We start from the raw sequence: 25621 nt of genomic DNA on the forward strand, positions 1-25621 counted from the left end.
GAGAAGGAAGCCGCTTTATTGCCAAATAAGGGTTTTAAAATGTTATTGGAAGACTTACATGTGCAAATTAACTCTGCCCATATCTGGCAATTTGGCATAGATGGAAGTTTGTATTTTAACTATATATTTCTCTGTAGCCATCTTTAGTCTACTGTTAAAATTATTGGGTGTCATGGTGTGTCTTGCAAGGTGTCACGCTTGTGTCTCACATGTGTCAGGATAGATTACGCAGCTAGTGGCACATGAAGTTCAAAGGGCACCTGTCATGACATTCCATGTCTTGGGGATGGGAACAGAGCTGCCAGTGAGGCAAGCAGCTATTTCAACCATTAGTAATCGCAAACCTCAGGAGTCTACGTTGTAGCACCTCACATACAGCATGCAAAGGAGCCAACTCATTCTTGTCTTCAGATGTTCCCATGTGCACAAGTGTAATACAGGCTTTGAAAGGGAAGTCCCAAAATTTAGATTGTTAAACTTAATTGCAACAGCTTTTCATAATTTCTTTAAGAGTTTCTATGGAAATAGTGAAAAGTGTTTAAATGCAAGTCTAGATTACAGATGCTTCAATGATAAACATTAGTGTAAGAAAAATCACAACCTGAAACTGACTGATTGAAACAAAACCACTTGGTTTCACTCATGTTTCTCTGTCCAAACTGAAGTGAAAAAATAAAATAAGACTTAATTTTCACTTAAAATGCTATTCGTAACACAAGTCTTTTAGACTCATGATTTTAACCCAAACATCCCTTTAAAAGGCCATTAGTGCTTTCTAGCTAGAAGGAACTTAGATGATGGGCTCCGTCTTACTAGGTTACCTCTGCTTCATTATTGCTGGTCTCCAAACACTGAAATGGTTAGAAAATACCGCAAACTACAGCACAACACACACATTTTGCTCTTTAAGAAGAGTGCAGCTTTGTGGAGATGATACAGTGCGTCCAGATATTGCTGTTCAGGTTTTTTTTGGTTTTGTCTAGCTAAGTTCAACTTATATGTAGCCTTTTGGTGAGTTGAAAGCTAATTTGTTTGGGTAAGTCTTTATGGTTTTTTGGCCATTACTTGCAGCAGCAGTTCTACTGTCATAATCAAGGTACTTTTAAAACCAAAGACTATGATAAACTTCTGAAAGGCTCAGTTGTTTTCTGAAGTCTCTGAACTATAACAGCGTTCTGCAAGTTAGCTTCCTTCAGAGTGAGAGTCTCATCCAGCAGCTCTAGGAAAGGAAGAGATGTGGTCAGGCTGAAGGGGACACTTCCCTGCGATCCTTGATATTTTGTTATGAAGTCTCTGACATGGCTTATTCTGAAAAGGAAAAAGAATATCCAGCAAGTTAAAATGCTTCTAAGCATGTGAGTCAATTGTTTTCAAGAGGTGTGGGGGTGAGCACAAGTCATGCACACAATGCAGCATACATGCAGGCTCTGTGGCAGTTTCCAAAGTATGATTCTTGCACTGCTAGTGGAACTAGTTTTTATATACTACTGTACTCTCCTTTGCAGCCATATATGTAATCTACACAATACATTCCCACAGCATTCACTATGACCCAGCAACTGGCATGCTAGCTGAACGTGCCTTCATTCTGGTTTCTCCTTAATTCTGCACAGAGAATACCCTGAAATTCTACCTGCTCTGTGACTTCAGCCACATCACCCAGGACTCTTCACCAGCACTAAATTCATGTTAGATATGGAAGTTGTGGAATTTACACTTGAACTATTTAAGGTCAGAAGCACATAATGTTTTTTCCCTTAACTTAAACACAGCAGCAGCACATACTATAGAGTGCTTTTAGCCATTTTCTGGCCCTCTCCAATGAAAAAACATGGTTTATGATAATAATGGTTAAGAATATCATAGTACCATAAAGACAAGTCCCTTGAATTTGCCTTAAAATTTCTGTTATTTTTAACTACAGCGCATGTGTCATAAATATAAAGGGAAGGGTAAACATCTTTAAATCCCTCCTAGCCAGAGGAAAAACCCTTTCACCTGTAAAGGGTTAAGAAGCTAAGATAACATTGCTGGCACCTGACCAAAATGACCTATGAGGAGACAAGATACTTTCAAAGCGGGGGACGGGGGGGGGGGGAGAATGACGGGACACAAAGGGTCCTCTCTGTCTGTGTGATGCTTTTGCCAGGACCAGAGCAGGAATGCAGGTCAGAACTCCTGTAAAGGGTTAATAAGCAATCTAGTTAGATATGCGTTAGATTCGGTTTTGTTTAAATGGCTGATAAAATAAGTTGTGCTGAATGGAATGTATATTCCTGTTTTTGAGTCTTTTTGTAACTTAAGGGTTTGCCTAGAGGGATTCTCTATGTTTTGAATCTGATTACCCTGTAAGGTATTTACCATCCTGATTTTACAGAGGTGATTTTTACTTTTTCTTTAATTAAAATTCTTCTTTTAAGAACCTGATTGCTTTTTCATTGTTCTTAAGATCCAAGGGTTTGGGTCTGTGTTCACCTCTGCAAATTGGTGAGGATTTTTATCAAGCCTTCCCCAGGAAAGGGGGTGTAGGGCTTGGGGGGGATATTGGAGGTGGGGGGAGACATTTCCAAGTGGGCACTTCCCCTGTTAATATTTTGTTAGACACTTTGGTGGTGGCAGCATAAAGGTTCAAGGACAAAAGGTAAAACAGTTTGTAGCTTGGAGAAGTTTTAACCTAAGCTGGTAAGAATAAGCTTAGGGGGTCTTTCATGCAGGTCCCCACATCTGTACCCTAGAGTTCAGAGTGAGGAAGCAACCTTGACAGCATGTGTATGTACAACAGACCACAGAAGCTCATTGGTACACTAGCATAAATACAAGTTATGATAGAATAACACTTTTAAATGTTTTCTGACAATATGGTTATGTGAAAGGGGATGTTCTACTCATACCAACTACAATCTGTCAGATAAGACTGGTCTGAAGAACTGTTAAGATGAATCTATTTGCACTAGGATGAAAACATATTAGGAATTTTAATCCTATATATTTTGGAATAGGAAAAATATTGAGCCCGCCAATAAAAGGTTTAATAATCAAAATGCAAACGCACCCCTCATTAATAATAACGATCTGATTTGGATTCTATGACTGATTTGGATTCTATGACTTTAGAGACCTTTAGAGACAGTGAACACTAACAAATGGAGCCTCTCAGACTTCTAGTATCTTGATGAATTCAGAGATAGACTAAGCAGTTACAGGCTGCCATCCTGACTGGGTATAAACCAATATACAGTGTACTAGAGAGAGCAATACAACCTGAACTGGTGTTGAAGGTAAGCTTTATGATCACTTCAGAGAGATGTATAGCACAAGATATTCATTCTATATATTACAGTTGTGTTATCAGCATAGTAAATTATAGGAAAAGGTCACTGAAGGTTGTAGTTCTTCAACCTAATCTCCTTTAGTAATTGATTCTACTTTCCCCTAAAAAACATGTGTACCCTGACTACAGCTTTATCAGAGCCCCTTGCAGGGCTTGGGGGTTTTACTAGACACCCAGTAGACAAATTAGTCACAGACTGGTTTGAAATGTTCCACCCACACAGTCAGGACAGACACCTAGATGAGTGCTCTCCCCACTGCAGGATGCTGGGCTTCCACCAGTGTTCTGACCCTGGACCCTGCTTTGGAGTTTCTCTTAAAATTTGGATCACCTCCCGTAACTCCCTTTGACTGCTGAGAGGGACGAGAAACATTGTCTCCTGTTTTTCACCTTTTACCTCAATCTTCCAGCTGATGCAAGGGTGGATGGGATTTCCACTACTGTTCTTCTCCCTCAGTTTCCTGGCTGCTTTGTGGGGTGTGCATTTCTGCTACTCTACCTCTCCCCTCCAGCCTCAGTTTTTGGGCCCTCCTCACCAGCAGACTGCCTCAGCAGCACAATCAATCTGAATCTGCCCAGATCATTGCTGCCCACAGGGTTCTCAATAGCAGCAATGAAAGTTGATGAGACTCGTCCTTTTCACCTCTGCTGAAGCTCAGGAAAGCTACGAGCAGCAGCGGCTCTGAATCCTCTTCCTAAGTCTGCAGACACTGGGTTAGAATAAGTTCATATCTGAAAGGTTCTCTCTGCAACCATAAGGGCTAGAAAAAAATTATTTAATTTTAAAGAGTGAAAGCTTAGGCACTTAGACACTGATGGTATCTACCAGGGAACGCTTTCTACTTGATCCAGGCAAGTGGATTTTTCAAGGCCTCACGTCCGTCATGCTGTCCACCCCATCCTCACCTGCCACTAGTGTTTAATCCCAGCCATGAGCAATCAATTGCTTTTATTAGTGAGTTTCTCATAAAAATTCTTTGGAGGAACTTCCTGGAAGACACTTGTTTTTTTTGAAGACAGATGGTCTTAAAAATAAGTAAGCTGTACAAAAAAGGATAAACTAAAACTAAACAATAAAAATCTGTACTGTCCCTAAAAGATCCCCTATAACAGAACCTGCATCAAGGAATTATAGACACCTCAAAAACACTTAACTGCCAGTAAAATGACAAAAATCCAACAGTTATGCCTTGATAAATTGGTATTACGCAGATCTTGATCAATTAACTTGGCAGTCTATTACGTTCATTGGCAGTTATGTTTTGTTTTCCCTTCTGCCGCACACGGGTACATACAGCACTTGATTGGTTTCTCCTACAGGCTTGGAAGGACAAAAAAAGTCATCTTTATTTTTGTGTATCTGAGAGGAACTCAGATGATGAGAGGCCATATAAATACTTAAAGAATTTCTAGATGTATTAGTGTAAAAGGGTTAATGGGATAATCACCTCCAAGTCCTATATAGGATAGTGATAAGATAAATCTTACCTATGAGAAACATTAAACTTTTGTACTATCCTTTCCCCATCTGCTAACCAGATCTGGATATTAGTGACTGGTTCCAAATCGCTTAGTGTTACTGAAGGAAGAGGCCTTTTGTTCTCAGCTTCAAGGTCCTTTTTCACTTTAGAAATTATTCTTGGAGTCGCACTGGAAAGAAGAGCCAAAAAAGATTATGCAGTCCACATAAAATCATAAGCTAGAATAGTCATTACCTCTTCTATTTTTTTGACTGAACGAAAACATTTCTAGGAGGTTCTAAATCCTGTCAGAGTGTACTAACAGATGTGCAACAAGCCTAGGAATACAAATTAAAGTTGAGGCTTTACTAGAGAGATGCAACAACTCTTCGACTTGACAACTTCAAACATGATGTAAGGGAGAGAATATCCTATTTCTGTTAAATAATTTAAAATAATCTTTATTTTCATTAAGAGACAGAGAGATTTAAGTGATAAAGATAAGATGTAGAATTAAATGCCTAAATAATAGGACTTGATGTTCTGTTGCCTATATATCCTTCACTGGGAGGAAATAAAGTAACACCTTCAGGAGTTTGACTGAAGAATTTACAGGCTAACAGTAATTTGTTGGAGGGCTTAACTGTGATGTGTGTGGTACTTACCCTTTTATAAAGCATAAAAAATAGATTACACATCACCCATTAGTGATGCTCTGCTCTAAGTGTGGTAGAATAAATCTCTAAACACTGAAAAAAAGGCTAGTCCTAAATCTTATAAATTATAAACATACTTGCAATAAGTGGTCCACCAATGTAATAATTTTAGATATTAAGGGTTAAATATGGCTTCCTCTATTTATGTGGCCTAACTTTTTAATTGTATCATGGCTGATAGATTACAACTATATACAACATGTAATGCTGATCAGAGATATTTTGCACTTAGACTACAAATAGTTGGGGTTTAGGTAAAACACAGAGGTACAATGGAAAAAAACAAAGTCTTACAGGTTATTTTGATTATTCAAAATCAGTATTAAAATCACCTGTCAGCAGTCATCCATCTGTACCAATCCACCTTTCTACTCTCTTTTCTCAATCCTGCTGTTTTGTTCTCTTTTTGTTGCTCTTGCTTAACCTTAAAGCACCTAATTAAACTACAATGGTTCTCCAAACCACAAAAGTAAAATGTTGAGTGTGCAGCATTGAGGGAGAACAGAAATACTTCTAAATCTAACAAATCTATCTGCACTGGGTGTTAGGTCAGCTTAAGTACACTGCTCAGGGATGTGAATTTTTCACATCTTTGAAAGACATAGATGGGTCAACTTAACTCTTAGCGTAGACCAGACCTAAATTGTATAGTGCAGCTGAAGTCACACTGGAGTAGATCCTGGACTACAGCATCAATAGCCCATGATTCTCCTTAGGAATTCTGTCCCTTCCTATATCAGTGAAAATAGCACCCTTTCTCTCAGTAGTAATGAATACCTGCCTTAATGAATCACAACATTCTGTAGGATAGCAACTGTTTTAGTTTATGAAGACAAGTGCATAACACCGCCCCACTCACCCCCAAGCATTGTTTAGGTTTCCAAGACTAGCATGATATTTACTACTTTTACAAAGAAAACAAGCTAAAATATACCATTGATTCGACTAATGGGGGGGAGGGAGGGGACATTTTAAACTTGCAAACCTTAACAAAAATGCTGAGCAAGTAGTAAAATGTTTCATTGTATGAAACTTGTAAACAGAACACAAAGAAGTTTAAGAATAGCATGTTTCCAGATTTTAGTTTGTCTGTTGGAAGGCAGGATTACTACTTGCTATAGCAAGGGTGGGCAAACTTTTTGGCCCAAAGGCCACATGGGGGTCAGGAAATTGTATGCAGGTCCATGGATGTAGGGCTGGGGCAGGGGGTTGGGGTGCGGGAGGGGATGCGGTGTGCAGGAAGGGCTTGGGGCAGAGGAGGGGGTGCGAAGTGCAGGAGGGGGTCAGGGAAGGGGGATTGGGGTGCAGGCAGGGGCTCAGGGTAGGGGTGCAGGCTCCGGCCCAGCGCCACATACCTGGAGCGGCTCCGGGGTGGCAGCGGTGCACACAGGCTGTCTGCCTGCCCTGGCCCTGTGCTGCTCCCGGAAAGCCAGCACCACATCCCTGCGGCCCCTGGGAGAAGGAGAGCAGAGGGCTCTGCCCGCTGCCCTTGCCTGTGGGTACCTCCCCCCAAAGCTCCCATTGGTACCTTCCCCCAAAAGCTGGCCAAAGGGAGCTTTGGGGGGAGGTACCCACAGGTGAGGGCAGCACACTGAGCCCCCCCAGGGCTGCAGGGACATGGTGCCAGCTGCTTCCGGGAGCAGTGCAGTGCAATCCCGCGGGCCGGATCTAAAGCCCTGATGGGCCGGATCCAGCCTGTGGGCTATAGTTTGCCCACCCCTGTGCTATAGGCATGACAAAGCACAACAAATAACTCAACAACCCTGCCTCTTACCACTTAAGTCAGCAATCTGTCTCAACCATTTAGTCAAATTCCAGCACTATTCAGGCCAGATTTTGCTTTTCCTATTTATCTCAATTTTGGTGGCTGCTTTCATATTTACCCAAAAAGTTTCGCCATTGCCATTTCTCCCTCCATATCTGCAGACATCATTTTAACAGGCAATTTAATGTGTGTGAAACAATTTGGAGCATTGATACAACTTCAATTGAATTAACAACAAGTGTTAATTATGGACTCTGAGGCAAGGACTTAGCTATCAATCAGGCCTGATCAGGGTTATGAAAAACCATCTACTTTATTACTGTATTTTAGAGCACAGAGTTATCACTAATTCGCTTAGAATCACAAGAGCCGCTATCAGTTGGGATATTTTTAGACTGGTTATTGGAAATAAGAGGCACATACATAGTTACATTTGTCAAAGGATTGTGCTGACAATCTGCACAGTGCTCCCATGTGGTAAGCAATATCCCTATTTCACAGACAGAAATGCAGGCAGAGAGGTACCCAGATCAGCACTCAGGTGGCATCTCTGGGTTTAGCATTCAGAAGCTCCTGGTGTGTCTATCCTCAAAAATCAATCCTCCAAACCACAATGCCATTTGTAGCATTTATAAGCTCAGTCTAGTTTTAAAACTATCATTAGAATTTCTACACTAAATAGATAGGAATTAAAAAGAAAAATAATCAGTTTAATGTATGCAGCAGTAATTTTAAACACTATTTTACTGGGATAAATTACATGGCTGAATACCAGGGAACTTGCTCATTTAGTCAAGATCCTCTTGCCCATTGTCCTAACCTCTAAGTGAATGTCATATTCACCTTTTCTTCATAGACTGCGTCTTGCATAGTTTGCTTTTAAAGAGGAAATTCAGTGTTTCATTTAAATCCTTGTATGGCAGGATAGCGTCATTGGAGAAAATACTACTATAGATAGCACACAAAGGATGAAGATATGAGTTATTCCCCTACCTCAACCCACTCAGAAGGCATACATCCCATTAGACCACTTACCTGCCTAACCGGTAACCTTGTCCAGAAAAGGGGTGAAATATTGGCTTCTTTAATACATACACCTCGTCTTTCTTATCTTCCACATTCACATCCACCTCATCATCAAACGTCTTTTGTAACTCAATTGGCAACTCCCTTTAAAAAAAATCCAATACATATAAAATTAAAATAAGGCTCTCTGTATGTGAAAAGACCGTAACAATATTTGGTCTAAAAACTGAAACACAGCTCTGATTAACGTGTGGCTGGCTCATCCATACAAAAAGGATTTGGCGACACTGCAGCTATTTTACTAACACATACTCAGCATAATCTGTAAATCACACTGATGAACTAGACATCCATTGCAAATTACTGAATTATGAGGTAACTAGGAAGTGAAAAAACTAAAAAAGCAAAGACAACACATCATGGGTATTGTGTAAACTACAGTTCAGTTTTAAAAGATATTATGAAATATCAAAACACAAAGAAATGTAATACCAGTATCTTTAATAAAAATTGTGAAATGTTAATACTAGACACCATTACAGCATGTTAATTCTTTGGTAATGGGATAAAGACCACCTTTCTGGTACAGAATTCCTTTTTAAGACAGATAGTATGGAAACTCATTTGATTAACAGGTGTAATTATAGAGTAAGCAAAGTAAGGTATGTATTTTAGTATTTTCTATAGAGTATCACGAATATCTAGGATCTTTAGTGAATTAAACACTGTTTGACTAGCAATATTCTATTCACATTTTAACTACCTTCCAGGGATCATCTGAAAGCTTACAGTTTGTAATTATTTCACTAGAAGATAAGCTTGTGCACCCTACCCACCTCGCCTTCCCTTAGCAGGATATGGGTATTTATAGATTCAGAGTTGTGTACTTTCCCAGCTAATGACAGGCTGCTCATTGTGATTATGGATAGGAGCACATACTCTTGTATGTTGCATTCACAGAGAAGAATGATTTTATAGCATATTTATGAAACAATGTTTTTGAAGTGCTGCTAACACTGAATTAGACCTGAAACAATGTGGAAAGGAAGATTTGTAATTTAAAAGACAATGGTTAAATAAATTCATATAGCTGTAAAAAAAGTTTACCTTGATTTAGATTTTGCTTAAATAGTGAATTAGTATGTGGGCAGGGGGGAGACAGGTAATTGACTGAAACCCTGACCAACCTTAAGTTCTATAAAAATTCATGGGCAGTGGCCGCAGATGTCCCCCCCCCCCCCCGCCCCAAAAGTCCCACCAACACGCCTCAAACTTGAGCAGTCTGAGTATCCACAACGAAAGCACCATTTGAGTACTGCCTGGTCTACACTCAAGTTAATCAATCTGTTTCATATAGCAGTTCAGCTGCAACTACCGGCAGGCACTTGATCTTGTCCTCTATTCTGTATTGTACCTTTAGAGTAACATCTTCAAGGCATGGATTCTGTTGTCTATTTCAGGACTTGAGAGTGACTAACCATAGCATCTAAAAGCTACTATATTGGCTGGACATTAATTCTTGCAGTGTTAGAATAGGTCTACACTATAGCAGCCATAGTGGCACAGCTATGGTGCTGCAGTACTGTACTGTAGATGGTTCCTAGATTGAGGAAGAAAAACTCTTCTGTCAATGTAGTTAATTCACCTCTCTGAGAGGTGGTAGCTGGGTCGACAGAACTCTTCCTAGACGCATCTACAACGGGGGTTAGGTCAACCTAACTATGTCGCCCAGGGCACACAGGTTTTCAAAGCCCTGGGCAATATAGCTAGGTCAATTTAACGTGTAGGTATAGACCAGGCATTAGATTAGGTTTCACTGCAACTGGGAGGTGTGCTGCCCAGCATGGGTAGATAAACTTGAGCTAACATGCTAAAGACAGCAGAGTAGACGTTTAGGCACAGGCAGCGGCTTGGGCTATTAGCCCAAGCTCAGACCCAGGGTACGCTTGGATTCAGGTGACTAACCTGAGCTGCCGACAGTGCCACAGCATTTACGCGGCTATCTTTTGAGCGTCCTAGCTCAAGTTGAGCCAGCATGAGTCTACCTACCTGTGCTGGCAATCATGCCTTCCAGCTGCAGCGCAGACATACCCTTAATGGCCAGTTTAGACAACTGCAGTATAAATTCATACACAGCTGTCGGAGTGTATAAACAAAGCAACTGCGTTACAAGCTCATGCAGCATTAGAGTATAATGTACGAAGTGCATTAACACAATCAGGCTCAGCAGACAAAGCTCACTTACCCTTTTTTAACTGAATCCAAGAACTGTTGGTTTGCAACATCTTTGTAGCTTCTAAGTTCACCATCATTTACTGTAAATCCATTTTTCCATAGTTTAATAATTATATCAGCCTGTGAAGTAAAAACAATGAAGTCATGGGAAAACACAACTCAGTATACTAGCATCTCCTTATGATTTTAGCTCACCCACTCAAGGGACTGAAAATTACATTGGCACAAGTCTCGCTATAATCCATCTTGGGCAAGTGCCAGTACAAAACACAGCAACAGCAAGGGACAAAAATGACATTTCTAAAGATCTACATTTCTAGACCTGAGAGCAGAAGACCGTACACCTCTAAAAAGCAGAATCAGAATGCTAAAAGGCCTTTGGGTTAAAAAGTTCACAAGGCAAGACTTTATCAATCACATTATTACAGTTACCATCTTTGTCTTCCCACCCCATGCCATGGCGTGGCCAATAAAAAATTAAACAACCCCAATCGTGAGAAATGCTAGATCTAGAATCCTAGGTTTTGCATCATTCAACATTCCGTTTTCACTTTAATTTTGAGAGGGGTGGTCGAGAGAGAAGTTAGAGCACAGGATTTCTGCAGCTAATTCCCTTATCTGGCTCATTTGCTCTGTAATCTTGAACAAGCCACTTGAAGATCATCTCTGTTTGCCATCTGTAATAATAATCACCTTCCTAACAGGGGTACTGTGAGTCATGTTTGTCAAGTGCTTTATGGATCTTTAGATAAAAGTTTCTATATAAAACACAAACTATTCTACCAGTAAGTAGAATTTGAGTGAAATTGTCCCACAAGCTCATAAGTTTTATATGCAAGAGCTTGATCCACTGAATCTACTTCTACCCTTGTCTCCATAGACCACAAATCCAGAAGATGTAGGAAAGACTTTAGTCCTGCCTACAGAGGACATGACCCTTTTTCCACAACTAAACTACCAGGAAAAAGAAATTGAGTACTTGTGGCACCTTAGAGACTAACCAATTTATTTGAGCATAAGCTTTCGTGAGCTACAGATCACTTCATCGGATGCATTCAGTGGAAAAAACATGAAACAATGGGTGTTACCATACACACTGTAACGAGAGTGATCAGGTAAGGTGAGCTATTATCAGCAGGAGAGAAAAAAACTCTTTTGTAGTGATAATTAAGGTGGGCCATTTCTAGCAGTTGACAAGAACGTGTGAGGAATAGTGGGGGGGGGGGAAATAGTTTTACTTTGTGTAATGACACATCCACTCCCAGTCTTTATTCAAGCCTAAGTTAATGGTGTCCAGTCTGCAAATTAATTCCAATTCAGCAGTCTCTCATTGGAGTCTGGTTTTGAAGTATTTTTGTTGAAGAATTGCCACTTTTAGGTCTGTAATCGAGTAACCAGAGAAAATAAAGTGTTCTCTGACTGGCTTTTGAATGTTATAATTCTTGATGTCTGATTTGTGTCCATTTATTCTTTTACGTAGAGACTGTCCAGTTCGGCCAATGTACATGGCAGAGGGGCATTGCTGGCACATGATGGCATATATCACATTGGTAGATGTGCAGGTGAACGAGCTTCTGATAGTGTGATTAGGCCCTATGATGGTGTCCCCTGAATAGATATATGGACATAGGTGGCAACGGGCTTTGTTGCAAGGATAGGTTCCTGGGTTAGTGGTTCTGTTGTGTGGTGTGTGGTTGCTGGTGAGTATTTGGAGGTAGTGGTGTCGCACTACCAACAATATACACTGGGTATTTTACCTCTATCTGGAAGTTACAGAATATGTAGACATGAGGCTACAAATATCTTAAAGAGAAAGAGACTCCACAAACTTTGAGAAGTGTGTTATTTGTCAAGAAAAATCAAAAGAATGTAAACCTGTCCTAAGCCACCAGTGCTGGGCAGAATTCTGTGGTGCTGGCAGCAAGAGCCAAGAGAGATTAATTGTATTGGCAGCTACTGAATTAATTTTCTAGTTTAGATGATGTTTAAATAGACCAATTCTCTATCACAGGGGTTGCTTTTAGAAATATACGAGCAAGTAGAACATGGCACATGTCAGAGTTGTATTGAACCAGGAAAGAAAACAGACTCTAAATCTGATCACAGAGCATTATATGTTCACCAGCTTCTATAGCCACTAGAGTAAGCAGGTCTTTGAGCCACTGGTCCCGCTACATTGTTTGCTTGAGAAAACAAGAAAAGCTCCATAGAATAGGGAGACAAGGTGGTTGAGAAAAAGACTGAACGTAAAGCTCTGCGTACGCTCAAAACTTGTCTCTCTCATCAACAGAAATTGGTCAAATAAAAGATATTACCTCACCCACATTGTCTCTCTAATATCTTGGGACCAACAGAACTACACCACCACTTCATAAAATAGAAAACATTTGAAAGAGCAACCAATATAAGAGAGGCAGCACTTCAAAGACGAGATGACATGGTGCAGAACTTAAGACTTAATTGCTAAGGATGCAATTTAATCACTCATCATGGCCTTTCTTCCTACTTGAATAAAATTAATCTTAAAGCAACATTATCTAGTTACACTGTAACAATAGTCACCTTATGACATTGACTCTTCAATGAGCTGATAACATGCAGACAATGATTTTATGTACAAGAAGGTTCTTCTGTCCAAGCTGCTACAAAGGTATAAAACCCTACTTTCCTCAGATGTAGAAACTGCAAGCTATTCCAATAGCAAATTACCGGCAAGTTTAGAAACCACCCTCCAGCCCCCTTCTGCAAATTCATTCCATACATAGCAAGGTCAAAGAAAGTCTACGATTGTTTTATGCAGCACAATAAAATTAGCTGATGCTATTCAAGCTGCTTGTAATCTGCAGCAGGAATTTAAATCATCCAAATGTTTTGTGGATGTTCTTCTGGCAAGTGAGCCTGATGAACAGCTTTCAAATGAACAAGTGGTTAGTGCAGTGCTGTATGAGAAGAACGAGAGAAATAAAAGACCCATAGAGACCTGAATTGCTTAAACCTCAATCTAGGCATCAAAAAAAGGACAGGTCGGGTCAAACTCCCACCACATAAGGAGACTTTTTAAGAGCATACCAAAAGAGCATCTTGACAAACAACCATTTGGATTTCTTTGCACATAGGTAAACCAGATATTGAATTACCATTGCAACATGGATGGAAAAATATGGATGATGAACTACTTCCTGTATTCTGCAAGGGCCCAATGGCGTCTGAGTTTCTACAAGACCTTATTTGTTCCTGTACCAGTAGGGGGTCACTGCATAATCAATTGTGTCCGTAGTTAGAACAATCTTGGCATGTACACAGTTCTGTGCAGCAAAGTCAAAGACAACTGTGGTAACCCACACACTTTTGACAGAGTCATGCTGGTGAACAAGATGATAGTGATGTTGTCTAAAAATATCACCAGCGCTATTACATTTCAATGATACCTGTACAAATTATTAGATTTTGTTTTACCCTTTAGATAGCTGTCGTGATGCTTTGAGGTCCCAAAGAAATCCAGTGTTATGTCTTGAAATAATACAGTCATAAAACTAACAGGAATGAATGCAAATATTTAAACATACTGATGGTTTAATTGTTTATCCCCATTTCTACTGTAACGGCACAACATAATACCTCACAACAAAGTAGACATAACAGGCATTCAAATGATGTATGATTGGTGGGGGAATGTGTGTAGAGAGGGTACATTAAGTTTACCAAATTGGTGGTGGCTAATGCTCGCCTTCTAGCATGGTCCACCTAAAGAGAGTAGGGGACCCAGCCAAATTATACTCCTTTATAAATACTTTTAAAACGTGAAGGTGCCGTATCAAGACCCTTACATCCTCCAAATTCTTCTTTAGAATTTCCTTTTTCCAAAAGGCCTGTTATCTCGTATCCCTCCCAATCCCCATGCAACAATAGGGAGTGTGAGAGAGAGACAAAACAAGACACATGGAGCTACAGACCAGTGCCAAGCATCCAACTGTCACATCTCATTTCTCATCTGCTCACTGTCCATTTAGGCCTTATCTACCCAAAAATAATTTGTACCTATTTAATCAGTGTACAAACTGATTCAGCTAAATCCTTCAAGTGGACACACTCTTATATTGATTCAAGGCACTTTTAAATTGATTTAACTAAAGTTATTATTTAACCAGTTTTCCAGACACTTAAGTAGCCCAAAACTGACTAACAGACTTTTAGAATCCCAGTTAGTACTGAATTATTACTTTTTAAAATTAGAATGTGTGAAGACTTGACTATTATTCTCATTAGCATAGTGAGGTTTTCTTCAACTAGTTTAGGCACACCATAAAATAAACTCAATACATTTTGGAGGGAACATGTGTAAGACATTATGGCACTGTCTGTCACCTCTGTCCAACATCAAAACCTTGGGTTGCATATTCCTCTCTGCTATGCACTGCCGTGGGATGCTCTTCTGCATGCTTTTCCATCATTCTTGAGAACAAAGGGTTCATTACTCCAGTTCCACAGGGTTTGATCTCCATGTCAAGTTCTCCTAGTTAACCAGATGATTTCCACATGGAAGTCTGCTCAGTAGTTACTATTGGTACATTACCTTCACCTGGTAAATTGGTTCTGGAATTTATACCCAGCATGATAAAACATTGACACGTTAACAAATTAATACAAATTAAAAGGCTGACCACTTACTTCAGTCTTAACTTTAGTTGGTGTCATGCATATAGCACCAACCTTCTGAGCTTCTTCAAAAAGGTTATCAACAAAAAATTCACAGCTTTGCTCTGTACCATTAGGAATTTGGTCATCAGTTCCTTGTTTACACATCCTACGAAATAAGAGTCATTTAAGGAGACACATTAAAGGACACAAGAAATTCCATACAAAAAGGTCTTTTCCTCCCCATATCCCATGTATTTTGTAATTTGTTAGAAAACAGGAACTAGAACAGCCTTGTGGGACGATTTTAATATGCTTTATTTGCTGCACTATTCTTTTCATGAAAAGGCTCAGCCTATAGCAGATTCACATTATACCATTCTTCTGACATGCAAAGATAGTACAAAGGGAATTAAATTCATCCATACTGAAGCTTCTAAATTTGGAATCCAACTCTATGAGAGGGTGTGATCTCTTCTTGTTACTATAGAAAGTCAGAAAACTTGCATGTCGAAGTCAACCCTGCTACTAAGAAAAACATTTGCGGTTGTCTCAGTTAGCTGTCATTGAGCCACTTGTGCAAAAATACATGCCAAGTTCTTCAGAGATAAAATTCAAAAGTCATTTACAAAACAAAGATGGTCTCTATATCAGTCATTCCTGTATTTAATTTTCTGTTTATTTGCCCTTCACCCCGACATCCCTAAAACCTCTGTGACACTTGTGGTCTTTAGCACTGCATTTGATAAACCTGAATATAGCTGTTTCCCAGTGCTACTCTAGCCTATTGGAAGTATACAACGGAAGGCTTTGATATTCTGGAAACGAGCATGGTGTGAAAGCCTACAAAAACATTTTACTGTCTAGTACAATTTTCCACCCACAGTGCTATGTACCTCTATGTACACAGTGTAAAGGAACTCCTTTTTACTATGTTGTCTTTTTATTGACTAGACACTAGATAGTTCATTCTGAATGACTGATTACCTCTTGGTTTAAGTTCTCAGATAGGGTCATGCAGTATTTGACTTCTACGATAATCATTACTGAGGAGCTCAGACAAGTTTATTTAATTTAGCACTTCAGGAAGTATTTCAAACAGTTCAAATAATCCCAACTCTTACATAAAAGAAAATTGAATATTTTTCCTAAATTAGGACTTCATGTTAGAATGAATGTTCATGAAAAAAATATTGTTCATTTGAATGGCTCAGTATGATAATTAGGTCTGTATTAACAAGAATCTTCATTGCAGAATATTAGCATAAAAATTGTTAGATACAAGATCAACATTTTTAAACAAAGTGAAACTATCTTACTTGTTTAGTGACATCAAGAAAAAATTCAATTCAATTCCCCCCCTTTCCCCATTTTCACTACATCATTACGATGAATTGTCCCTCTTGCCCCTCTCACAAAAGATCAGATGAACTATAAGCATTTGTTAAGGCATTTACAGTGTTTTTCCTTAAAGTCTAAGGTTTTAATAGGCATAAAGACTAGACATCTTCACATATAATGTAAAGGCTTCCAATGGGTCAAAGCAGAAAGGCAGACAGATTTATGGATTTTACTTGTAAGCATAAATGTTCATGCAGCCACTTGGAAAGCTTCCACCCTTAGAATTTGTGTCTGCAGTTCTATGAGAAGTGTTCTGCAAAAGCAATTTCCCTCTTCTAAAAAAAAACCCAAAAACCTAAATTTATGTGGAGCAGATGGACAAAGTGAACACAGATCTTCAACACAGTGCTTTTGTTTTTAATTGCAAGTGTTCCTCAGTGCTTTATAATAAAAAAAAACCTCAGTGACATGGGATAATAGGAGCAGAAACATTTGCTCTAGCCAGCCGGCTAGTTATGGCAGCTTTGTACTTCAAGAGGCAGTGAGAAACAAGCCAACAAGAGATGCGCTAGCCTGAAAAAAAAAAAGTAATAAAATGTCACTGGATTCTATTTCAACTTTCATTCCTGAAGGCAGGAGCCAAATAAAACGTGCATATCAAACCATAGTCACTAAATCAATAATATTTTTTCATAGACGTTACAGAAGGTTTGATTATTAATTAATGGTATGTTGAATTAATAAACAGACGGTACAAGACAGGACAGAACCATACAAAGAAAAAATAAGTACCTACCATTCTTCTTTTAAAGTTCCAATTTTGTCAACATCTTTCATGCTGCTGTTTCCCCTAATTACGAAAAGAAATTTTTTAAGAAACAGGCAAAATTCTTAACACACGTAGCACACTTCCGAAGGCTATAAATTGTTTACAGTTTCTCTATGGTTAAAAGTTATTCTGTGTCGATACTTCACTTGGGAAGATTTCAGATTTCTAAGTCTTCAGATGGTTCTTTGCTTTCCTGTGGCTTCTAATTTGATCATGAATATACCCAGCACCCTTTTCACCCTCAAAACATTAGAAGGAGGAAGATTAGGTTATTATATTTTCTCAATGCACCTCCCCCCAAAAAAGTCCCCCCCCCAAAACACACCACACAACATTGATGCAAAAATATCCCCTCATTCTTATGCTAATTTAGAAAACAAGTCATCCTCATTTTCACATATTTAGTTGAAACTTCTCTCACAGATTTTGGGAGCAGTGTGTCATCAGACAGTAGCAGAAGACCATAATGCCGTCACAGGCATCCTTTGTAACAGTTTATTTCCATCAATGACCTTCCATTTAACAGTGCGTATAAGCAAAAGATGCAGTGTCCTTCAACTTCCTCCCTTAAGGCTTCTCTATTCTTCAAGAAATTGGTGCAGTGTCCCAGAAACTGGCTAAGTCAAGTCATGATTCCTGTTGTATATGTGGCAAGAGACTAAATCCTGGATTTTCAAGCACTAAATATACAGGATTAATGTGCTGAGTCAGCAGGACTGAAAAATACCATATTGTTCTTGTGCTATCTCCTGATCTCTCTACAATGAGAGATATTAAGCCACAAAAACAAAATAAAAAATAAAGATCTGAGATGCCAAAAATAGCAGAAAAATTCCTAGTGAGGCTGGAACCATGTTTAAGGGCCTGATCCTGCAAAGTGCTGGGCACCACCTGTGCTGAAAGGGCTCACCACCTTGCAGGATCAGGCTCCAAAGCATCACATTGTGCATAGATATTACAGAATGGAGAACAGGTAACAACACTCACAATACTTCCAAAAGTGTCCAAAACTAGAAAGAGTTAGGATCTGTGTTCCTCCCCTAACTTACACTTGCTTTTGGGGCTTATTAGATAGTGAGAAAACAAAAACCAAACTTGGCCAAAAATTCATAATCCTATTTAGTTAACCAAATAGATATTTATGCTAAACAGGATATTAATGGTCTCATCTTTACATATAAAACCCCTAAAAACAAAACAAGTTTATAACAGAAATGCAGACACACTCTCAAAAATAGCTGTAATACATTTCTAAATGTATTTATTCTTTTCTTTAACTGGTTAGATTATGCAATATTTCCTGTATCAGTCAAAAGACTACAGTTAGTGTCCCTTTAACACTGTTTATAAAATGTCCTTGCTCCATTTTACAGTGCAGTAATAGCACATATAGAAGCAAGGCTATGGTAGTACAGACAGTTTTGTTTATATATTTGACCTACCTAAAAATCTGCATTTTTAAAATATTTGCATTATTAAAAACAACAAAGGTAAATTTACTTCAAGTTGAAATGTATAGAATATTCAATATTCAAGTCTGGAACCCACGTAATTTGACAGTAATGAAAAAATGAAGTTAAAATGTAATCAGAATTGTTATAAAACACTGACAGGCTGAAGCAAGTCTTCAAAACTAAGTTTTTACTATTCTAAAGAGGCCTTGCACTTATAGAAGCAGTATACAAACTTATCCAGCTGTGAAAGACACACTTGGCTTTATATAATGGAATAATTATTTAGTTTGGAGTAAAAAATTACATTAGTTATATTTAGATTGTATCAGTATTTAGTCTGAGAAGTCAAATTCTTTAACATTAGGAGGAATTAGTGACTTGCACTCTAACAAATATTGCTGGCAAGGAAGTCTATAGCACATAGGAGCTAGCACTTAAGTTTGTTCTGATACTCCTGGGAGAATTCTGTGCCACTGCAGTTGCGCAGAATTCATGTCCCTCACAGATTTTTTTTCTCTGTGGAAAATACATTTCTGCCAAAGACGTGTTGCGGTTACACCTTTTGCCCATCACAGACTGCTGTGGTGCCAAAAGAGAGGGCAGCCAGCTCTGCCAGACCTGGATAGGGAGGAGGAGAGGCTACTTTTCTCACAGTACCCTGCCCGTGAAGCCAGCTGAGGAGGCACAGGATATGGAGGGTGGGGTGATAGAGAGTGGGCACATGGAGCTGCTGGGGAAGGGTCACATGAACTGGGGTTCGGAAGGGCTAGTGAGGGAGAGATAAACTGGGGCAGGAGCACAGGCGCTAGTTGGCGACAGCACTGAGCCATGGGCTGAATGTGAGTGGGGGTGCAGAGCCACATGGGATGAGGGAGGCACGATAGGAGTGCAGAGCCACATGGGGATGAAGTGTGACTGAGGGGAGGTTCAGGCCACATGGGGACAGAAGAGGACGGGTGGCTGAGTATGGGTGCAAAGATACATCGGGATGGGCAAACGTTCCTTGACTGAATGGAGAGGCTAGGGGTCAGTCAGGGTCTGCATGGGGCAGGCTTCCCAATTCCCTAACAATCCCTCCCCATCCAAAAAATGTTCCATACTTCTCTCACCCAACAACCCTCCAGGTTCACTCCTGGGCTCCTTCACAGCAATTACTTCCACCTTCCTCAGCTACTCTGTTACTCCTGATTTCCCACACTCCTCAGAAGCAGTGCAAAGGCTCGGGGTAATCTGTTTCTGTATTGTAATTTAAATGAATTATTCTTCAAAGTTCTGTATTAATATGCCTAGTAAGGAATCCATTTGTCAAAGAATATTTACTGAATCTTTTTTGTTGTCTTTATTGTTACAGACATACTTGCTGACAGGTATTTTGAAATAAATACCAAACAAATTGAAACTAGCATGATTATACTGTATTATTTTGACAAATAAAATATGCAGAATTTTAAAATATTATGAATAGAGTTTAATTTTTGGCATAGAAAATTTATTTATTTGGTGCAGAATTCCCCCAGGAGCATACTAAATTATTACTAAATCAACCGAACTCACACAAATAATTTCACTCAGAGTCAAACTTTTGGTGGACATTTCTAGATATCACTCAAGACTATAAATTTACCCTTAGTGTCACAAAAATGGGCACTTACACTTTAAAAACTTTTCATCCATCAAAACATGCACATCTACATCTGTGTAATCATACCTGTAATTCATATATTTCCTTGTGTACATTACGTCCTCACATGTCTCTCAAGTCCATCATTTAGACTCCAACCATGAGACTGGGGCCTCAGACAATAAGCTCTTTGGAACAGGGACCTGTCATATTCATTCTTGTGGGTACAGAATTTCTCATAAAAACTGTTTCTCGGTTTAACTGTTATCCTCCTACAAATTAAGTTTCAAGTGAGGAAAACAGATCCAACCTCACTGCTTCTCTTGTTTCAAAGGACAGCTACATTAGCACCCCCATATCTGGAGTTCAGGGAGTAGCTACGCTGATTTAAGTTTTTTTCCTTAGGAGGAGGAAGTGACAGAGCCATGAGAGGAAGAGCATAAAACATGGTCTACTACAGTTGCTAAAATGGATGATAAATGCTTTGGAGCAGGGACTAATCATTTACTATCTGTTTTATTATTATTGATCATGTGTATTATGATAGCACTTAGAACCTAGTCATGGACCACGACCTCATTGTGCTAGACTGTACAAACATAGAACAAAAATACAATCCCTGACCCAAAGAGTCTAAGTCTGAGACAAGAACTAGATACAAGCACAAAGAGACAAATGCCTTAAAAAAAAAAAAGAAAGAAAGAAAAAAAAAAGGACACTACCAGAAAATATTTTCAGCTTTTGGTTTTCTCACTCCATTCTTGCCCAAGGAGAATATTTTTGTTTTGTAGAACAGAAATGATGGTGATAACAAAAAACCCACAAAGTCTTAACCTAAACAGTTATCTTCCACATCTTCATTACGGTCAAAAAGTCACTGTGCCAAAGAGTTTTAACCAGCTCCAATTAAAGTGACATGCATGCAATACCATAAGCCACAAATTATCCAAATATACAGCAAGCTACCCTAGCCTTTGTACATATAAACCTATAACCCTAACAGGATCACATATCCACTTTCTGAACTGTCAAATGAAAAAAAAAACAAAACACCACCACCCACACCGGGGGGGGGGGGGTGGAATAAAATTCCAACCTCCTTAAATGCATGTTGCTATCCATTTGGGTGATGTGGCAGCCTTGCAAACCTCCAATGTACTGCATCCACTGCCAGGACCATCCCCTAACTCAGATATAACTTCTCTTCCGCAATAACTAGCCAACTACCCAGCTCACCAAGCCCCAGCCGACGACGCCACCTCCCCGTGCAGAGCAAGGAAACCCAGGGGAAAGGGGAAGGAAGGTCAGGCCTGTTCATCACCATGCCCTGACAACCCGCAATCCCGCACGCACACTTTCAAAACAGAAGGGCGGCCAGTGAAGTAATCCCCGAGGCCGGGGGCGGGGGCCAGCGAGCAGCAAGAAAGAAGACCCCGCTTTGTGGGGTTCTATCCGGGCGCCCTAGGTCTCTCCCTAGCTGGGGGCCGCCGCACTGTCTAACGCTCGCACTCTTGCAAGGGGGGGGAGGATTTTGCCGCGCCGCGGAGACTCCAGCGAAACTCCCAGCGCTCTCCCCGCCCCCCCCCCGAGCCCCCTCGCCTGCCGACAGCAGGGACCCGCCTTTGAGAGGCTGGCCCCTTCGGGACAGGCGCCGCGCCGCGCCGCGCAGCCCCTGTGTCCCCAGCGCCCAGTCACGCACCCGCCGCCGCTACCCCGCGCAGCCCCCCAGCCCCGCTCACCTGGTGCCGCCGCAGCCCGCGGGGCGGGCGCTACAATGTATCAACCTTGCGCGTTCCACGAGCCCCCTTCCTTCCGCCCACTCGGGGGCGGGGCCCGCGGCGCCCGCTTCCCTCACGTGACCGGCCCTTTGTCCTCCATTGCTGTGGGGGGATGTAGCTGCGGCAGCTGTTCAGCAGTCGGGGCCTTTGTCCCATTGGTTGGGTGCCGGGAGGTGGGCAGGCGCGGGGCTGGGACGCAAGCCTGGGGTTGTTTTTGTTCCTCGTCTGCAGTGTTACCTTTGCATGGGGGTTGCTGGAGGTCTCTGATTAATCCCTACGTGGGGGATACAGAAAGGGGGTTGTGAGACTTAATTCCTGATTCTAAAGCCCTCGGATCCCCTGGAATATGTCATTTACACACACATAGCAAGCACTTGCATCCTCAGGCACTACAGAGCTGCAACCAGGGGTTGCTGGAACTCCTTGGCGTGAAGTGGTTTCCATTAATATATTTTTATATTAATAATAAATTAATGGAATAATAAAAATATTCCATTAATATATTTTTACAGGGTCTGCAGTTTTGTTCAATGGCTCTCAGCACCCACACTATAAAAATTGTTCCAACGCCACTGCTGCAACTGCATCTGGAATAGAGAGCAAGCAACCACCAGTGCAGAATGAGAGAGGAGGGAAACTACAGCAAAATGCACCTATGAAAATACTGCACATTGTGGAAGAATTCACAGTCAGATAGGTGCCTGATCCTTGTCCTGAAAAGATACTGTGACTAGCCATGGAGAACCTTATTTGTTTTTAAATCTCTGTCTGAAAGCCTCCACTACATGATAGATAAAACCCAGTTTATTTACTGAGGAGGGAGAAATTATTTCCTCTAGATTTGAACCTACAGTTTTAGGAAGCCATCATTATATAAGATATGTAATGAAGTAATTTAAAAACCAGGTGTCTCTTTTTCTTATTTTTTCAGGACCCTGCCAAGTGTCCCAGGGCCTCTCTGTACTGGAGATAGTTGTACCAATGTAGCCACATTTGTGCAAATCCCACGGTTTCAAACCTGAATAAGCTGCAGCCTATCTACGAGGGAGGTGTGCATCACTGTAGCACCAGTTGAAAACACCAGCAGGTATAAATATCTAGGAAAGAGCTTTGTACTGACACAGGAGGCTGCGGATGTAGAGTTCATTACAGATTTAGAATTATGCAGAATTAATTATATCACAATTTTATGCAAATAGTTTCTTCCTTTTTCAAATGGTCTCTTGGTGAGGCCAATATATTTTGTTATCAGTGGATCTCTGAAAATCAAGTATGAGAGGCTGATGATGCACAGCCAGCTTTACTTCCTTCCATTGCAACAGCTATTAATATCAAGTTATCTGAACATGGGTAGGCAAAACATCCATGAAGGTACATTCAGAGACAGTCTGGTAATGGATAAACATTGTCTTACTCAAGACACTGTATCCAACAACACTGCAACACAGTGAGAGTATTTGTCACAGTTATGTAAGGGAGTTGCGTCCAGTTCTTGGTCTTTCCGATTTTTTATTGGGCAAAGGCTGGAACTGCAGTAGAAGCAGCACTCTGAACCCTTTGGGGAATAGAATGCCTCTCTTTTTGCTTGAGGGACCAATTAAGAACTAGTGTTGACATGTTCCAAAAGGAGTTCTGTCTGGGCTTTGTACAAAGTACAACAGAACTGCATGGTGGTTGCAAACTAGTGGCTCAAGGTTGCAGAGAGGATGCAAAAAAGGAGAATGAGATGGGATATTCAGAGATCCAATAGGCATTTAGAGGAGTCCTCCTTCTTTATACTATGCTGTGACCTGAATGCTGTATCTTGCTACTTCAAGAACTCATACTCAGAAGCTTTCAGAGTAGCAGCCGACTTAGTCTGTATTCGCAAAAAGAAAAGGAGTACTAGTGGCACCTTAGAGACTAACCAATTTATTTGAGCATAAGCTTTCGTGAGCTACAGCTCACTTCATCGGATGCATTCAGTGGAAAATACAGTGAGGAGATTTATATACACACAGAACATGAAAAAGCTGATATTACAAACTACCCAAAACAAAAAAACAATACTGGTGAGCCAATGACTAAAAGCACATGAAGAGCTGACTGGTAGCAGCAGTTGTCACAAGATTTGCACTCACTCCTGCATGCATGTTTTAACAAGCAGTTTTAATAATCAGTGATACACTGTAAACACTTAAAGTTAACCTAAATTAAACACAGTCAAAACTTGCCAATTCACACTAATTAACAGGAGACCCATTGTGAATTAGTGTGAGCAAAGATTATTTAAAAAGCAAAGATAGTACTTCACTGAATGTACTTTGTTCATTTAGGGCCTGATTATGAACTCCTTTATGTTGACTAGTACCTTATTCTGCAAGTAGTCCCACTGAAATAAAGTTTATTCACCGAATGAGGTACCATTCAGTGTGAGTAAGAAGAGCAGAATCTTTAATTCAATAGTTGTAATTTACACTTATTGTATTGTGATACATCATAATGTACTAAATGTTCTGGAAGATATTTTGTAAAAACAATTAAGCTTTCCAAAATGGGATGAAGGGCTTGACTACCAATGATTTTGTACCTGGTAAGGCAGGGTGTGAATCTACAATGTGGACCCTGCTACAGCAGCTTTGACGTTTGAAATGGGAATTCACCAATGCACCCTAAGGAACTTTTAGCCCCTGGTAATAGGGTCTACACAGCATCTTGTTAGTGTGTGGCAAGATAGTGCACTGTAGATTTACTCCCTGGCTTGCCATGCACTAGCTGGTTGTGTAGACAAGCCCCTCATTACAGCTGTCTGCTTCTAAATCTGTATTGAGAATAGGGGAGAGATTTTATAATTTGCACACACAAAAATGGCAATCAAGTATCAAAGTATGAATTAGTGACGCTCTACTGTATTGTGATTTTAATTTTATTTGCTTGAAGTTTTTAATTTGCATTGAGATCCTTGGATGAGGGACTAGATTAGTACAAGTGTTATTATTTTACCATGTTAAAGAAATGTATATCACATATCTCGCTAATATGTTGGTACTTTTTACAAAAGTTAAAGAACTAGCAAAATTGTTTACAAAACTGTCCAAATCTTAGAAGCTACTGCTGTGAGGCAGCTAGACTGTCCTCACACTGGACGTGAGCCTGCAAAGTGCTGAGCACTATGGCCCCAGTTCAGCAAAACACTTAAGCTTTACTTTAACTTAACACTGAAGTGCTTTACTTTAATTCTGGAGATCAGACCACTTCTGCAAAGGTATGTAGAACCAAAGTGGGCATGAGGGGAGCCATGAGATGTGCCTGGAGAAATGGTGTTGAGTCCTGAACTGCAGTCAGGTATCAGAGGAACAGCCGTGTTAGTCTGTATTCGCAAAAAGAAAAGGAGTACTTGTGGCACCTTAGAGACTAACCAATTTATTTGAGCATGAGCTTTCGTGAGCTA

The 25621-nt window shown here is 40.2% G+C and overlaps 1 protein-coding gene across 2 annotated transcripts; it reads right to left on the bottom strand.

The window, feature by feature from the left end:
- Positions 1–22254, bottom strand: UBXN2A (UBX domain protein 2A). Of its 2 annotated transcripts, none has more exons than XM_073335897.2 (7): positions 22153–22254; positions 17306–17359; positions 15202–15337; positions 10544–10653; positions 8308–8442; positions 4820–4981; positions 1–1308 (listed from the first exon to the last, which is right to left on the bottom strand). In XM_073335897.2, exons 2-7 carry the CDS (start codon positions 17344–17346, stop codon positions 1116–1118), a joined length of 777 nt encoding a protein of 258 aa, XP_073191998.1. In that variant the 5' UTR covers positions 17347–17359; positions 22153–22254; the 3' UTR covers positions 1–1115. The 2 variants fall into 2 exon arrangements, with proteins under 2 accessions (XP_073191998.1, XP_073191997.1); XM_073335896.2 differs by lacking the exon at positions 22153–22254 and adding an exon at positions 20501–21064.
- Positions 22255–25621: the final 3367 nt, after the last annotated feature.

The sequence above is a fragment of the Lepidochelys kempii genome, chromosome 3 (genome assembly GCF_965140285.1).
Source record: "Lepidochelys kempii isolate rLepKem1 chromosome 3, rLepKem1.hap1, whole genome shotgun sequence".
NCBI classification, from domain to species: Eukaryota; Metazoa; Chordata; order Testudines; family Cheloniidae; genus Lepidochelys; species Lepidochelys kempii.

Bases quoted from the DNA above. Each gene is read 5' to 3' on its own strand.
- UBXN2A (XM_073335896.2), bottom strand. From the start codon at position 20,529: ATGTACACAAGGAAATATATGAATTACAG. The intron at 10,654-15,201 runs GTAAGTGGTCAG...TTTACTTCACAG, and splicing joins CAACTAAAGTTAAGACTGAA to GCTGATATAATTATTAAACT. The intron at 8,443-10,543 runs GTAAGTGAGCTT...TTTTTTTTAAAG, and splicing joins TTGGATTCAGTTAAAAAAGG to GGAGTTGCCAATTGAGTTAC.